The 18,043-nt window shown below is 37.2% G+C and overlaps 1 protein-coding gene across 1 annotated transcript; it reads right to left on the bottom strand.

Annotated features, from left to right (window-relative positions):
- Positions 1-1,256: 1,256 nt before the first annotated feature.
- arfrp1 (ADP-ribosylation factor related protein 1) lies at positions 1,257-13,549 on the bottom strand. Its single transcript, XM_053315407.1, has 7 exons — positions 13,215-13,549; positions 10,743-10,830; positions 10,254-10,336; positions 8,586-8,667; positions 4,444-4,514; positions 4,118-4,218; positions 1,257-1,836 (listed from the first exon to the last, which is right to left on the bottom strand). The coding sequence occupies exons 1-7, from the start codon at positions 13,305-13,307 to the stop codon at positions 1,749-1,751; spliced, it is 606 nt and encodes a 201-aa protein (XP_053171382.1). The 5' UTR covers positions 13,308-13,549; the 3' UTR covers positions 1,257-1,748.
- Positions 13,550-18,043: the final 4,494 nt, after the last annotated feature.

The following is an 18,043-nucleotide window of genomic DNA, read 5'->3' as shown; positions in this document are numbered from 1 at the left end:
AACCAATAACATATAAATATAGTTCATAGCTTGATAAATAAAATCCTGGATGGAGCCATGAGAGTCAATGTGAGGACTGACACTATAGGTAGAATTCAAACATGACAGATTTAGTTTCAGAAATCAGGAATTTATTATAATGAACCACATATGTGACTGACAGCACATCACCTCCCGTTTATTTTAACTGCTTCTTACAAACTGAGATAAACTGCTGGTATACAGCAATTCAGCAGAGGCCGGCAAGGTCTCTGTGTGTTCAGCACCCGTTTGTGTTTGCGTCAGTTTTTATACACATAATGTCCAGTTACCCTATCAGCTGTAGTGTCAAAATCATACAGAGCATTAACAAAGTCCAAAGCAGATCAATAAGTAATCAAACTATCAATGTTTTCCATGATACAGGGGGTGACATAAACAAACAGTCAATGAAATGTCTGCTGAATCGCATACACACCACTCACACAAGTGTGCACACGCACACACTCTGGTGCTGCATCAGTTTGTATGGAGCTCAGTGACTTATATACTGTGAGCAAAGAGTGCAGAAAAGACAGAAACTATCACCTACATGTATATGAAACTCTGTATAGTGAGTAGGACTGGCAATAAATCAATATTATATCGATATTGTGATATTTTATAGATATCGTGTAAGATTTTGAATATGGTAATATGGTGATATGGAATAAGAGTATTTTCCTGCTTTTAAAGGCTGCATTCCAGTAAAAATGTCATTTTCTAAGCTTAACACACTGTTCTATGATCTGTCTTTATCCACTTACTCATTATATCCACATTACTGATGATTATTTATCAAAAATCTCATTGTGTAAATATTTTGTGAAAGCATCAATAGCCATCCCTACAATATTGTCAAAATACTGATATCGAGGTATTTGGTCAAAAATATCATGATATCTGATTCTGCCCACATCACCCAACCCTAATAGTAAAGTTCTCCTTCTTTTCTATTCAGAGTTGGACTCAGGTGATGATTTATAGCTGACATATTGATGGTTTAAACTCTTAAAGCCTCACACAATGAGGAAGCATTTGCCTCTTTGCCTTGGAAATAGAAAGAGTTGTGAATATGAAGAAAATGTTTTTATCTATTGATCAATAACTTATCTTAAGTAATGGCATGATGAGCAAACAGTATCACATCAGGTACACAAAGGTAATTTACACACTAAGAGAAGCAACATTCCTGCCTGCTTTCAGTCAGATGAGGTAAAGAAGTAAATGTTCCCATGTTTTAGAGGTAGTGTACAGTTTGGAGAGTTCAAACCTTAAAATATGAGCTAGAAATGTCTTAGTGGATCTGACACATGCATACATGGAGTAACTACGAGGGTTTTGTATGTTTTAGGTGAGAATTCATGTATCAAATTGATGTTTTCACACTCTTCTGATCACAGTGTCAGTCAGTGGAGCTCCATACAGATGTTGCCGACACTGAAGCTACTGCTTGTACCGCTTCAAAAAGAAAAAAAAGGTGAAACATCTGGAACTGACAGACGTCCGTTTCCGAGCGCGTCTGACGTTTCGCTCTGCCATTTTAAAAAAAAGTACTGTCTCGCTCTGTCTGTGTTGAACTCCTACAAAAAGCAGAAATTCCACACTGTTCAAAGTCACAGCGAACACGAGGAGAGAGGAAAAGTTAATCAGCTCCAGGGTTTAACACGGAATGTCCTCGAGGAGAAACTCACAGTCCAAACCAAAGAGGAGAGAGAGACGGTCACTTGTTATGTGATGTCCTTCTGTCTGGGTGGTCTGTGAATGTTTCTGATCACACACTTCACCATCCACTCGATGCCTTCGTTCACTCCATCCCTGCATCACAACCAACAAGTGTTAAATGTGTGATTTAGTAGCATTTATAACAAGGATGTCACTGACTGATGAAATTACAGATATATTATAAATACATGGAAACTATCAATCAAAACACCATCTTTTATTGGCATCTACTTCACTTTAGGGCTGGACAATTCATTGAATTTTAATCGCGATATCAATTTTGGCCTCCCACGATTATAAAAACGTAATAATGGCTTTCCCAGCAAGTTCTGTGTCCCGCTCCTTATGTTAGACCCGCTGGAGGAACGGTGTGTTTCTGCTGATCTGGGAGATTTAAAATGACAGAAAGGCCTTTGGTTGACAAGAAGAAAGGTAGGACTGAGACATCTTCAGTGAGATCACACAGCTATCAGGACGCTGCGCTCTCACACGCGCTGCATTGATAGTCACACGCACACACACACACACACACACACACACACACCCGCCCGCAGTCACTCTCTAGCGCGCGCTCTTGCTCATTCGCTCCAGACTCCGGGAGATTGTGTCTCATTTGCGGGCGTCAGGGAGAGTTGGGATGTATGGCTTACATAATATATTAATGTCTGTGCGGTGGGATCTATCACTTCCCAGCGTGAGAAATGACAGTGTGGCCTGAGATCGTGTGAACTGCTTGACACAGTGCACACCATCATGGTGTCACCATGGCAACACAACCAATTTGTTTAATAAGCTCGGCAGCCAGAGGATTTTTGTTTTGGTAGGTTTTGGCTCTTTATTTTTATTTATTGTTTTTACATATTGCTATTATCATTTCCATTTATCATTACATATATTTTTCTTGATTTTAATTGTGCTGGTTGTGCTGTTCAAATATATTCCAAGTTAAGTTCTGGTGGTTCAATAAATGCTTATGTTTACAAATCTATGAATAATCGTGTTTTATAATCGCAATTTCAATATCAATCAAAATAATTGTGATTATTATTTTTGCCATAATTGTCCAGCCCTACTTCACATATTGAACATTATAACACATATACAGTGTTTCTTCTAGTTGAGGATGATCATAGTTTATCATAGATAGATTACTTCACAGCAAAATTGTGAAGTACTTGTGAAGCATGGATATAAATGGTAAATTTATGGTACACTGTTACTTCAGTTCAAGTATGCAATATATATACTTTTTTTCTCATTTTAAAATTTGAAAATATATTACTCTTGCACATAATTACTAATAGTTACTACTTTTTCACTATATTTTGTGCTACTTTTGTTTTTATCACTTGTGTACTAACTGTTACTTGATTGCTTTTTATTAATGTTCTTTCTATTTTTGCTATCCACTTGTGGTAATACTGTACATTTCTCCACAGTAGGACTAATAAACCAATATATTATCTCACACACACATATATATATATATATTATTATTTTCTCGTCTGTTAAATTCTTAACTCCTTGTACACCTAGAGTGTTTTTATGCATGATTTTAATTTCCTTCTTATAGGCTTATAGCCTATAAGACATATCACTATGTCAGCCAGAACTGCTGATTATAAATGTTCTGTATAGGGCTGCGACTAACAATAATTATCAATTAATCTACCAGTTCAATTCATTGTTTTGTCTATAAAATGTTAGCAAACCATGAAAATGGCATTATAATTTCTTAGAGCTCAAATTGACTACTTCAGATGTCTTATTTTATGTGATCAACTGTGCAAAACCTAAAGCTATAAAGTTTACAGTTTACAAAAGCTTCCTGTCCTCATGTTTGAGAGGATGCAACCAGCAAATCTTTCATGATTTTACTTAAAAAAAAGAAAAGAAAAAAAAGCTGCTGACTAATTAATTTTGTCAATGCAATTCATTGAGTGATAGTTTCAGCCTTACTTCTGTATCAGCCAGCAGGGCAATGTGTTTATAGTGACATCACACTGACTGATATCAAGTTGTGAGGTCATGTTTTTGACACATAGTTTTATGCTGTGTTTGATTCTCAGCATAGGACAGAAATGTGATGATTAAGAACCACGATCACAAGTTAGAAGCAGTTCTATCAATTCAGAGTGGATTCACTGATGCTTCTCTTTAACAGATCACACTTCTTTTTTTTTTTTTTACAATGCGTGTATGAAGTGTGTGTTTCTGAGTTAGGAGTTTTCGAGAGACATTTGGAACTGCTGGGCAGAAACATTTTATAAACAAGTATGGACCTCAGATATGTAGTATTAGTGAGACTATATAACTCACATGGATGTTGGATTGGTTTATTGTAGCTTAGCATTGAACACAGTGGCAGTCTTACCCTGTGAGAGCGGTACAAGGCTGCACTAAACAATCTCTCTTTCCAATCTTCGGGGCGCAGTCGCTGAAGGCTGTTTTAATGTCCGGCACTGACAAACAGTTCTGAAGAAAAGAGAAACACACAAAATATGACTACACAAACCTAACAAAACCACAAAGACATGCCAATCAATCCCTATAATATAGTTTCATTCTGATCAATCAGCTTATTTCAATCATTAGTCAATGTTCATGAAGTCTAATAAAGTGAGCATTTAAAAAGCCTCATGTTCATACAGTGTTTGTGTGGTTGAATGTGTATGAGTCTGAATAATGATGGTACAGTACCGGTACATCCTGCTTGTTGGCCAACACCAGGAGTGGAACCCCTTCTAACGCTTCACTGCTGATCATTTTCTCTGCAGGAAACAACACTCAGAGGATTAAAGGGCTGCTGCACACTTTCTGAAATCTAACTCTGATAAATATGTCTCAAATATGTACGCAATATGTTTGAAATCAGTACCATTTATCTCCATAATACATGTAACATACAAAGTACTCTAATGAAGGACTTTTCAATGCTTTATATTAGATCACATCCTTCATATGGGTAAAATTAATGAATTCACTAGGGGTGTGTCCAAAAAATGGATTCATCAATTAATATCGATTTTCTATTTAAAAATTCGATATCGATTTAAAATTCTGTGAATCGATTTTTTCGAACTGAACTGACATGCTTATCCATAATCTTTATGTCCATTTTTTGAAAATCATTGGTTACATGATGACAACATAATTCAAAATGACATGATTTAAAATGCCACTGGTCTTAAGGGTAAATACACATAGATGCTATCATGCTAGATCCCAGTGTTGGATCAGACTCATCATTTAACTTTACTCTTCAAGAATTTGGGGTCCACACATGATTGCATGTTAAAATATTGTCTGACTTACAAAACAGAAACTCTGGGAACATAAAAGTGAATCGATATTGAATCGAATCGAGAATCAGATCGGATCGAATCGGGACCCTATGAATCGGAATTGAATCGATTCAGGAAATCCTTGACAATACCCAGCCCTAGAATTCACTCAGTTTTTTAGCTTTTAATGACAATTTGCTTGGAATCATTCAAGTGGACTGATACAACTCTACTGAAATTCTTTTTTTGTTTTTGTTTATTCTATTATTTATTAGTCAGGGATAGTGCATATTAATAAACATTTCTGTAAATATAAAAACACAGAGGGACATCAGCAGAACACAATACAATTCAATCAATAATAATACTCAGTCATTTCCTATTTGTACAGATTGACTGTGTGATTGAACACAGACCAGTTGAGATGTGCTGACAATACACACACAGTTATGGTGTTGAGCATTTAAATATACATTTAAACACTGCTAGTGTGGTTAAAGTGTCACACTCATCTGAAAAATACCAACACACACACTACATTTAACCCACACTGGATACACTATTCACTTCACCACAGTATATTGCACTACATGTGTCCAGTTGTTGTTGGTAGTGGGCTTACAGGCTGTACAGTATTTGTATTTGCATGAGTGATGTGATATCGTTATTAATTAAGAGCGTACCACTGTCCTCTCCTCTGCTTTCTGTGTCCCTGTTTGACCGAGCTCCTACACACACACACACACAAAAGACTGTGTGTGTGTGTGTGTTCTTCATTCCTTCTAAACTTCACTAAGTATTTTCATGTCAGAAATATGATTTATTTTGATGTTTCATTTCAGGTGAGATATTAATATTATTCACTTTACTGTGGCTGCTGTAGAAACAATATTCAGCTATCTGTTGTGACTCAGGGTTACCTCAGGACAAAGCACTTACTTCATCAGTGAGAATACTTGCTTCACTTTTCTTCTTGCTAATGTGAGTCTACTGTCAAAAACCACAATCTGTTTTTTTTTAATTCTTTAGAAATATTGTAAGGATGTGAAACTGCATATAACATCATATTTTATTCCCAATTGGCTGTGTTGAGACATTTGATTCTTTGACATTTATTCCAACTATATCTCTCTGAACCTCCTGTACATTATCACACACATGGCTTGTGAACATGAATAAACTTTTCTGGAACAACTCTCAAGTTATTTGACTGCTGGTGTACAAATCCAGGACGTGGCAACATGAGCTCTGCGTGCATACTCCAGCACTGCAGCTGAATAAAACCCTGTAAGTGGTGCAGCGGGCAGCACATGGATTATTGATAATGTACTGCAGTTCTGCTCGCACACAAAGTCTGGTGACCTTCAAATTTAAAGAGTCCGCTCCTCTACTTCTTATTTTTATCATGCAGCAACTACCACAACTTGATGCTGAAGCCAATGCAGAAGTACCTTCAAGTGCAACTGACAGCCACAAGATGCTCCAACTGACACTGACACAACTTCTGTCTACAAATACCAAGTCAATCATTATTTTAATAAGACATTATAGTCTCCATTGCTAAATTGCTGGTTCTCTAATAAGTGCATTGGTGGTCAAGATTTGAAGGATACCTGAAAACGAACCTTTTTGCACCCAGAGCTAGAAAATATGAGTATTTGTATGGACTTACTCACAGCCAATCAACACAAGTGTTCTTTGATTTAATGCGATGTGTGATTGGCCCACTGCCACAGAAGCTACAACCCATCTGTGGTGGTGAAGTCGTGGTGAATTTGAATTAGCGTTTAGATGCCATACTTATAACAAGAACATACTTATAAATTGTCTTTTAATTTGGAAGTGTGGCTCATTTTACTTTTTACATCATTAGGCTTCCACAGCTGCGCTAGTTATTAGGGATGGGCATGATTAATCGATGATCGATAATTGATCGTTAAAAATGTTGCCGATCAAACGCTGGTTTCAAATAACAGTTATGTTGCGTAGTGCGAGTCTTGAAACAATGCAATGAATATCACTGTGGAAACAATGACACAACTTACCAACAGGGGGCGATATTTGACAGAGAAAACGGCTCAGCTACCTCCCAGCTGCCATAGATATCAAACGTAAACATGAAGAGTTCAAGGCGAAGTTTGGCGTGGGACCTTTTCAAACTAAAAATCACAGAGTTCATTGTAAACCTGCAGCTTGGCCAGGCTACCCAGGATACCACAATGCCTCTGCATCCCGGCTACTTGGGTCCCGTCAGAGCGTTTCAGCTGCTCGACTGACTGTCACCAGGCTGCGTTCACTGATCCCTGAGCATGCTAACATGCTAATATGCTAATCAACAAGAATCAGTAGGCTGGAGTTACTTTACTTTGTTAGCAGTGGACAGTCACCACTGTAGCCTTTAGGTGAGTCACTCTGGTTGTTTTATGAGGCTCTAGTTAAATAAGCATAATTGTGAGTAACACTATCTCTGTCACTCACTCTCCCTCTTTCTCTCTCGGCTCGGCTGGGTGCATTTTGGAGTCCTTTAAAGTTATATTCTGGCAAAAACTGACAGTCCAGAGTAATATTCTGTTTTTTTGATTAAGGTGTTATTAGATTTGATAGTTTTCTTGGAAGTGTTTCTAAAAGGCTCAATTGTGTTTAATTATTATTTAATTACTGATTGATATGTGAAGAGGTTTGGCTCGGAGCTTTGGGCTCAGCTGCTTTTACAAGCGTCCAGTATCATGGCATTTTTAAGATAAAAGATAATGATTAATCGATAATTGATCGTTATTTTTCCCGATGATCGTTAAAGAAAATGTATTCAAATGCCCATCTCTACTAATTATCCCTGCTCCTCCTACTTCAGGCTTTCAGTGTAGAGACCTAAGGTTAACTTGCTCTTCTCCTCTCTTACTATTGACTGAGATCTGACATTATAAAAAGAAGACATGACGTGCAAATGAGCGAATGAAAACCGATCGTCTTTGACAGAAAAAAATCAGTTTCATGTTACTTGATTATGATACGTGTTTGCAGAATGTAGCTAAAGTAGCTCAAGCTCAAGGTGTAGTGCTTGGTGTTCACCAAGTGTTAGCTTGGGTCCAAAATAGCGGGGGGTGTTTTTAGTGCGTAAAAGGCAAAACCTTGCAGGCAAACGCTACAGGACATTAAAAGTATGCACAAATAGATTTCACAACAGCTTTTATGCTAAAGCCATGAATGCACTTAACTGCATTAAATAATGGTGTCAAGAGATGTCATCTCAATTTTGTTGTGCTTTGTACAATAACAATAAAGACTTTCTATTCTATTCTATTCTTAATTGGAAGCTTCTGGCTCCAAATGGAAAAGATGGCTTCGAACAAAGCTAGCAATTCTGGGCTTCAAACTGGTTCCAATGAAACCAACGGTTGACATCACACCTCACTATGTCCATCTTTATACAGACCCTGGTTAACCCAAACACAAGTAAGGTAAAGTAAAGTATGGATAACTTGACACAACAGTATTCTTGTAATAAGTGATAGAAAATGAAATAAAATAACACAGAGTGACAGGAAGTGTGGGACTCACCGAAGGCCTCCTTTGATTCTGACAGACGCTCTTCATCAGTTGAATCTATCACGTAGATGACTCCATGGGACTCGGCATAGTACTAAATATAAACAGGAAGAACACAGAGAGGACATGAGAGCAGTCTCCTGCACTGAGAGAAGCAACAACTTCACAGATGACTGACTGCATCATCAAAAAAAGGCTTCGACACAGAGTTGCACTCGTTTGTTCACATGAAAAGTGACAGAAATAGTTGTGTAAACGAATGAAAAAAATTGAGAGGACAAACCCTGCTTGAACTCCTCTCAACTCCATCAATCATTGCATGACTGTCAAGAGTTGTCAGGTACAAAAATGTTAAAGAAATGAGCCTTAAAAAAAGTCAAATATTTTGAGAATGAACAGGATTTTGAGAAAAATGTTGGGTCCAGAAACCAAATAATGTAGATCATGATTGGATGGTGGAATGAGATTACATGTACAGTGTTTCAGTCACTATTTTTACATGCAAAAGACAGGACTACACAGTCGCCACACCCTATCAGGCTCATGTTACTCAGTCCAACTTGCTTCACCCTAAAAAGATGAGGGACATGGCTATGTGCTGCACTAACAGGTTGACAAACCACACAGGTTAGATTAATGCTCAATTGAATTGTGATAACATGAGACAATCCTACAAAGAATGAGGCCTCATTGGTTGCTTTACAGCTTATACACTTCTCCAACTGAGATTAGGTACCTTTCAAATGGAGTTACTTCCTGTCTAAATTGAAATATTAGTAAGATACCATGTGAGGATTAATATTCACTACATGCAAACTAGGTCCTGATGGATACTGGATTTTTGGGGCCGATTCTGATACTGATATTAGGGAGTGAAAACATTCCAATATCAATATATCATCATATGTACGGAAGAAATAACTCAAATTCAAATACTTCAGATATATATACAATGCTGTCAATATAACTTCAAAAAAATATATTTTGGTGAATATCGGAACATATACGCTGATACCAATATACCTGTGATAGGCCAATATAGGCTGAGTATACAACAGGTCATTCTGGCTGCCTTTCATATCACTTCCAGAGGGAGGTTAGGGTACAAGAAGTGACTTTAATCAGTCCACACTGTTTCAAAACATGTCTGCTTGTGTCTTTCTTTATTACAGCTGTTTATTTTTCATTTTATTTCAGTATCTTGAAATAATGATAAGATTCTTACTGGTGAAACCTGTCATTTCAGATCATTCACTTTCCTAATTTGATATGTAAACTATTACAAACAGCTCTCACCTGTTACGATGCAGGCACCAGGAAGGGTTTATGTTTTTTTTTTACCAGGGCAGAGAGCCAGCAGATGCTATTGTTCTTTGTCTGTTTGTTATAAAAATAGTAAAATAAACCAAAAGAAACTTCATGCTTTCCTGAACTATGAACTTCCCCCGTGTAAGATTCATTCCTGAGGTGCCTCAGTGGCTAAAGTAGTAAAAGCTGATTATTTGACATAAAGCCTTCAGTTTGAGTTGGATTTAGGAGGTCAAACTGTAAAAAAGGTAGAACATTTGAAAATGAAATCAGGTAGTTTCCACTGTGCTGAGGACACACAGAGAGGTATGAAGCGTGTGTGTGAGTGAAAAGCAGGTAAAGGATGCTGTTGGTGTTTATTCTTAAACTCACTTTGTCCCACAGAGACTGCAGCTCATCCTGACCTCCCAGATCCCAGAACATTAGGCGAGCTTTCCCCACATCAATTGTACCAACTGTGAAGGAAAGTGACACAGAAACGTTATAGACACCTACTGTAGAAAATAAGACAAGCAGCATGAGAGAAAGGAGAGGTGTAGGCTGCTCTGAACTTGCAGTGACATTTGTTCCTGTTACAGCTGCAGTTTTCCAGCACTGCACTAAATAATGATGCTGTTTAAAAATTAACAATGCTCAAGAAAAAAAAGGACATCAGCTGCACTTTTCTGTTCCTCTTCAACTGAGTTACTGACTTCTCCTGATGTTCACATAACCTCAGACTGAGTACATGCAGCAAAATGATGATTAATGTGGCATATTACGATGAATCATAGCAGCATATTTGATCTTTTGACTGTCTTTAGCTTTCGCTGGTGTAACAGAAAGGTCACAAACTCACTGCTCGTCATCATAAGCACTTACTGTTCAGACCAACTGTAGTTGTGATTTTTGACAGATTCATTCCCTTATAGTTCTTGCTGAACTTTGTTTTGGTTTGTTCCAGAAAGGTCTGCGGGGGGAGAGAGGGGGAGAGAGGGGGAGAGAGGGGGAGAGGGAGAGAGAGAGAGAGAGAGAGAGAGAGAGAGAGAGAGAGAGATGACCACATACATCAAATTACACACATTTATTTTTATCAACAATAAAAATAAAAATAATGACAATGAGAAGAATAAGTAGAAGAAGACAAAGAAGAACACAAATAAAAAGAAGAAGAAGAAGAAAAAAGAAGAATGAGAAGAAGAAAAACAAGAAAAAAGAGAAGAATGAGAAAGAGAAGAATCAGAAGATCAGAAGAAGAACAAGAAGTATCAGAAGGAGAATCACCAAAAAAAAAACAAGAAGAAAAAGTAGAAGAATTAGAAAAATAAGAGGAATGGGAAAAACACGTAGAAGAAGCAGATGAAGGAGAAGAATCAGAAAAAGAAGAAGAATCAGAAGAAGGAGGAGGAGGAGGAGGAGAAGAAGAAGAAGATAGTGTAGTGAACCCATCCAGTATTAAGCTATGGAGTAAAGTGACATTATTACAGTCAAATGTAGATAAACAATAATCACATTTAATCAAATAGTACACAAAGAGAATGTTAAGGCAGTAGACTCTTCACAATAAAACACACTTCATTGCTGTAGCTTCAATTATTATAAATGATGTGGTTAGGTTAGTTATAGAATAGCTGCGGTTGGCAAAGCTAAACATTGGGCAAAACAGAGGCTTTGGATGGTAATTGTTTTGTTGTTGTTGCCAGAAACAAGAAAAATAAAGTGTTAATTTAATGAGTGCATTGTAAATCTTTTTTTTTAAAATATCTATTATGATTATAAGTTAATTTTGAAACATTTACTGAAGTTCCTATATTTTTTAGGGCTCCTGTCAGTCACAGGCCTTTGGAATCGTCCTAACAGTTCATCCCCTTATTGCACCCCTAGATGTGTACAAATCAGACACCCTGCTATAGCCAAAAAATCTTTAGACTTATATGTGAACCATTATAACTTATGTTTAAGTAGCCAAACATTAGGCCTACAGTTTAAAAACTAACTGGATAGTTTATAACTGATGGTGATATACTGTATGTTGAACTGTTTAATTAATATTTATTTATACAATCACATTTGGCTTTCACAATTAATGCAATAAAACATTTTCAGATAATGTGAGAAAACAAGCTGGTTGGTTAACTATAGTGCTGAATTGTCACATTTTTTCATCTTCTCCACCTATATTCTCCATGACTGCCAGTGTTTCTCAAACTTCTTCACATCATTGACCCCTAAATTGACATCAATTACACCACGGACCCCCAACTACTAAGATTTTTGCTTTCAGATGTTTTATTAGAGTGTGTATGTATACATTCTGTCATAATGTTACCTATGGATGGAATTATAATGAAAATAAATTATTCCCCTTTTTCCTGGGGATCCTCTGGAAGCACCTGAAGGACCCCTAGGGATCCCCGGACCCCACTTTGAGAACCATTGGTTTAAGCTACATAAAATATCCACTTGGCTGCACAATAATGTATAGGAATGTTAAAAAATGTAGGACCTCAAATAAACTAGAAGTTAACAATGGGTTACTTTGACTTACTCTTGTGACAGAACAGTGACAAAATGTTCTAGAAGCTATGGGATCAGATTATAGAAGCTCTTGGTCTATAACCAAAATCTAATAGGGGAGGTAAAGGGGGGGTGGGGGGTGCGGTTCTCCGTCTATTGTTGTTGTGTAGTGCTGGATACTTTAGCTGGTTTGTATTACTCTGGTTAGGCCTGGGCGATATGGATAAAATCAAATATCGAAGTATTTGGTGAAAAATATTTTGATATCGATATTGCAACAATATTGTACGGATGACTGTTGGTGCTTTCACAAAATATCAGCATTGTGGATATATTGACTAAGTGGGTAAAAAGCAAATAATAGAACAGCTAGAACAATCTGGTAAGTTCAGTTAATGACATCATTTTACTGTAATGCCGCCTTTAAAACCAGGAAAAGACTCTTATGCCATATCACCATATTACAATATGCCAAATTCTAAGACGATACCTAGTCTCATATCACGATATCGATATAATATCAATAAATTGCCCAGCCCTAATTCTGGTTAATAACTTTTTTTTAAACCGAATAATAATAATAATAATAATAAAGTTAGGTAGAAGCAGCTACAGACCGTTCTGTTTTGAACATTATCATTATGACAAGTTATTGACTTCAATGTTCTGTATTGGACAGTGGCCTCTAAACCACGTTAATACTGTTAGATAGTATTTATTGACATTATTCTAAACATTTATTTAGAATAGTTTAATAAAGCTACACACAACATCTTTAAACACAGTCTACAACGACTTGACTTTGTTGAAATAAATTGACATTAGAGCTGAACATACCGTTTTCCCAGCGTTATCCAGCCCAAGGATCAACACACAATATTCATCCTTTTGGAACATGTACTTATATAATCCAGATAATAAAGTATACATCTTTGAGAACTATTGTAAACAACCCAAGTACTCGCTAACTACTCGCACAAATATTAGCTCCGTGTCTTAACTTAGCCAACATGAGAGGCCACACACAACGACTCCCGCCACTGCACATTCATTGTAAACAAAGCAAACAAATATGGTTATACACACAGTGACTAACAAGCTTAGTTATATGTAATATGTATGTTAAAGTCGTCGTTTGTTCCTATTTTCCTTCTCTCAGCTTCTACACAGTAGTGACGCTACGTGTAATATAACCAGGAAGTGGAAAGGTAGGAATTGTGGGAAATGAAGTCCACAGTGTGTCTGGTTAGAGGTAAGCGCTAACAGCACGAATGTTCCTATAAAACTACATTTCCCTGTGCAGCTCACCTTTCTTATTCACAGTGTTTTAGGTTTTATTGGTGACTGGCAACCAGCTTATAGGTACATTACCACCACCTACTGGACTGTTGAACAGTAGATAAACATAAAAATAAATACAAAAGAACTACATTGGCTACTTCATTAGGTACATCTGTGCAGTCTAATTTAATGCAATACAGCCACAAATGCTTTGCCAAAAATGCAGGGTACGAATTTGTGTAAGGGCAGATTAGCACATCTTAATGAAACAGATCTCTCTCTGAAGCCTAACGTGATAAATTTCATGCTGTGTTCTGAAATGTGCATACCCATAGTTTTTAGGTTAACAAATGTGCACAATGTATGTTCACATGTAATTTTAAGCAATATAACTAAGCAACACAATACGCATACTAGTTAGTTTTAAAATAATTGAATAGATGAAGAGATAAATGCACTGGAGCTTAGTTGTCCCACACTAGTCAGTGTCCCGTATTACCCTAATCCGCCCTAACTCCGCATTTCTCCAAACTGCCATTACTAATTACTCTATTTTGAAATCAGCATACAAATATGTCCATTAAAAACAAGGAACCTTACTTGCAAATTTCCCCTGTGAAAGATAAGTAAGCTCCTCTGAAAGCCATGGGGTAGCTCTGGTGTTCCTAATGGAGTGGACAAAATATTAGGAACACCATTCAGTCATCATAACACACCAAAATCACCCACTATGACCTCAATAATAAACATAAAGTAAAATTATCACATTTTGATAATGTTAACAAAAACTGAAAATGTATAAACTTCATAAAAGTAGAATGTATTGCAGTGTTGTTGTATTGGATTGAATTAGATTGTACAAGTGTACCTATTAAAGAGACCAGTGAGTGTACATCTGTTTCACTGGTCTCTTTTAGGTATGCAATCAAAACACTAAACAGTTTCCATTCCTTAACAGATTCAAAATCAAGTTATGCTTCATTTAGTGCTGCTATTAAGAACACTTAGGTGCCTGTCACATTGGGTGCTGGCCTATTTATAAAGTGTTTGATTGAGTATGTGTCCTATCCTGTTCTGAGGAGGGTTTTGACTACAGTATTTCCTGCCTGTGGTTGAATAGGCCTATTGTAAAGTTGTCTTCCTGTGTTTCTGTTTGTTGTTTTGTTTAGCTTTTTTCAGTTTCTGTACTTCAAATGTGAATAATGTCTACAAATAAAAAGTTTTAAAAAAGATATTTAGTTAACATGAACAGAAAATGTTTTTGGTGACATTTATATAGGTAGTAAGGGTGGAACACTGGAACAGTTCATTTAAAAATATCTGTCCTGTTTTTTACGCTTGTCACAGTTTGGGGCACTTGTGTATTGTTCGATTGGTTTGGTTCATGACACGCGCAACGTAAGGCTGGCCAGTTGTTGTTAAATTCATTTGGCACGAGGTGGAGGCATTACATTATTATACGTGGGACCTATGGAGGATGGAGGCTTTTGCTCCGTGCCAAGCTTTCCAACAGTATGAACACCAGCAGGTACTGACCTGAGAGAGCCTCACCATCTCCAGAAGCAAAGCAACCAAACTACACAAAAACACTGAAAATGAAGGAAGTCAAAATTGGTGCCTCTACAGGAAAAATTAGAAGATCATCAAAGACTTAAGGATTTATTCTCTGAACCTGGAAAAATTGCATTAATTACAAAGTATACATGCAGATCTGGTTTTAACATCAAGTAGGCTCTCTGTTTTTTGTTAATATTTGATTTTTAGCTCTAATAGTGGAACTTGGACACAATGGGACATCAGGGAGGGATCAACAAATACACCTTCCTTTACAGAAGCCTCATTAGTTCCTGAAAAATAAATAAACAAATCAAAAAGACAATTTGACATAAATATATTCAAATTTATCCAAATGATTTTAACTCAAGTAAAATCAACATAAGCAGAAAGAAGAACGTAGGTTTTAAGTACAGATTTAAAAGATATATTTTTAGATTATAAATTTACATTTACATAAACAATAGTATAGACACCTGTAAACCACCTGGGACACATTAGATAATGAGATAAGTGAGGATAACAAAGAGGTACCATACAGGCATAAAACTAACCACTTACAGTCATTACAGTACATGCTCCAACGATTTCCATTCAAGAAGTGTGAACTTTTGTGAAATATTAAGTCAGTTAGAGCCACTATGGTCTCAATCTTTCAAATTCAGGCCCTCTAATAACTGTGCCACTGATCATTTTGGAATTTTTTATTCCATTAACATGACTTGATGACTTTTAGTAGCTTTGAGGCCCAGTCAGCATGTCCAAGTGGGCCCCATAAGGGTTACATTTGTCAATTTTTCTTATGTAAAGCTTATATGTACATAGAAAGGTCATACCAAATCCTGGAATGGTTCATTTTGTGAGCATCCAGACCCCATGTTCTCAAACTTGATCTGTGAGGTTAAAAAAGTGAGACTGAGCCCCAGGTAATACAGAATGTAGTCATTACGGCACACATTCACTGTGGCGTTGTTTCAATAAGCTTCTGCAATGTCACAAGATTTATTTCCGTCCAGTGTTGCATTCATTTTTCACCAAGATCTTGTATTGATGATGGGCGAGTCGGACCACTGCGCAAAGCCATCTCCAGCACATCCCAAACATTTTCTATGGAGTTAAGGTGTGGACTGTGTGGTGGACAATCCATGTGTGAAAATGATCTCATGTTCCCTGAACCACTCTTTCACTATTTGAGCCCAATGAATCCTGACATTGTCATCTTGCCTGTGCCATCAGGGAAGAAAAAAATCCATTGATGGAATAATCTGGTCATTTAGTATATACAGGTAGTCAGCTGACCTCATTCTTTGGGCACATAATTTAATCATACTATCGTAGTATGATACAGTGATACACAAAGGACACCACTCGGTCACCACATTAAGCTTCTTCAAACCTAACATCATGTAGATCAGTGGTCACTAAACCTGCTCCTAGATAATTAACTCGTTATCAAGACCTTGACAAGCTTCAGCTGCTTGATAACAAGCTCATTATCAGAATCACGTGTGTTGTAGAGTGGGGTGATACCTAAAACATGCAGGGCAGTAGCTGTTCAAGAGCAGGGTTGGAGACCATTGATGTAGATTTTGAAGTCACCTTTAGGTGGCATCATTGATCATTGTACATCCTGTTGGTGATGTACATTTATTGAGGTGCTGTGCTAATTTGGAGGTTCTTCTTCTTCAGTGTTTCCTCTTTAACCTTTTTGTACAGTAGGTCACACCAAGAAAGTGCTATTTTGACCTTAAATGTGATTTTTTACAGACCTCTACAGACCTCATTCACACCTTTTCATTTGTTCAAAACCTTTCTTTAAAAACTTGATAGAGACTCACTCTGTTGTGTACAAGATGAAAAAATGAAACTCAACTTCAAAAATGTCTCCAGCACGATCTCTGATGTCAGCAGTGATTTGTGCTATTCTTCGTTTATACACTAGCACAACCTGTATCGTTTCTTACAATGTTTTTCTTTCTTATTTAACTAGGAGCTTTAATTACCATAAATAAAGTAACGTAACAAATGGAACAGAGTGGTTAATATAAGACTCACTAAAACTAAATCATTAGATGGTGTAACCTGCACTCCATTGCTATGCCCTGTTCCAGTGTGGCACCTTGTCACGTACGTCCTCCTTTGCACACATCTGTAGAAAGTCTTTGGACTGTCTGATCTTAGGTACAGTCCGTCTCCTCTGTGTGTGCAGAAGCCGCTGACAGGATACACCACAGTGATGTTCTGGAAGCAGCTGTGGTCCGGTTCTGTCGTGGTGAAAACTTTGTGTGTGGGATGTGTGCTTTCAGAGGTAGAGGAGGAGCTTGTGGGAAGAGACAAAGCAGGAGTTGTTCTATGTGGTGTCCAGTCTAGAAAAGAAAAGAATTCTACTGATGAAAGTGTTTAATATTGAAAGATATATTTGAAAGGGGCACTCCACCAATTTTACACATGGAGGTCTGTTTAACTGTACGACTGAAAATCATCTGTGTCTTCTGTCAGTGTTATGTGGCTCTGGATGAACTTGATCAAATATCATGCTGTGTCTCAGATCTCTTCCTCTGTACTAAAACATTCACACTGAGAAGTATGGAAAAATGCAGTGCACTATGGGTACTAAGGGCACAGTATGAGTGTGAAACTATGGCCACTTCTCACCCTCAACGGTCACCATTTTGGCTCCGTATTCATACACTGTTGGTGGATGACCACTCTACTTCCTGAGCCACAGTCGCCCCCTAGTTGTGTTAGTGATGAGTTACCAGTTATTTACTGTAATTGGTCCTTTTTAAGGTTCACACTTCACACTTCACAGTTATCATTATTCTCTTTGT

The sequence above is a fragment of the Scomber japonicus genome, chromosome 3 (genome assembly GCF_027409825.1).
Source record: "Scomber japonicus isolate fScoJap1 chromosome 3, fScoJap1.pri, whole genome shotgun sequence".
In the NCBI taxonomy this organism is placed as follows: Eukaryota; Metazoa; Chordata; class Actinopteri; order Scombriformes; family Scombridae; genus Scomber; species Scomber japonicus.
This window is presented reverse-complemented; position numbering and strand designations above follow the sequence as displayed.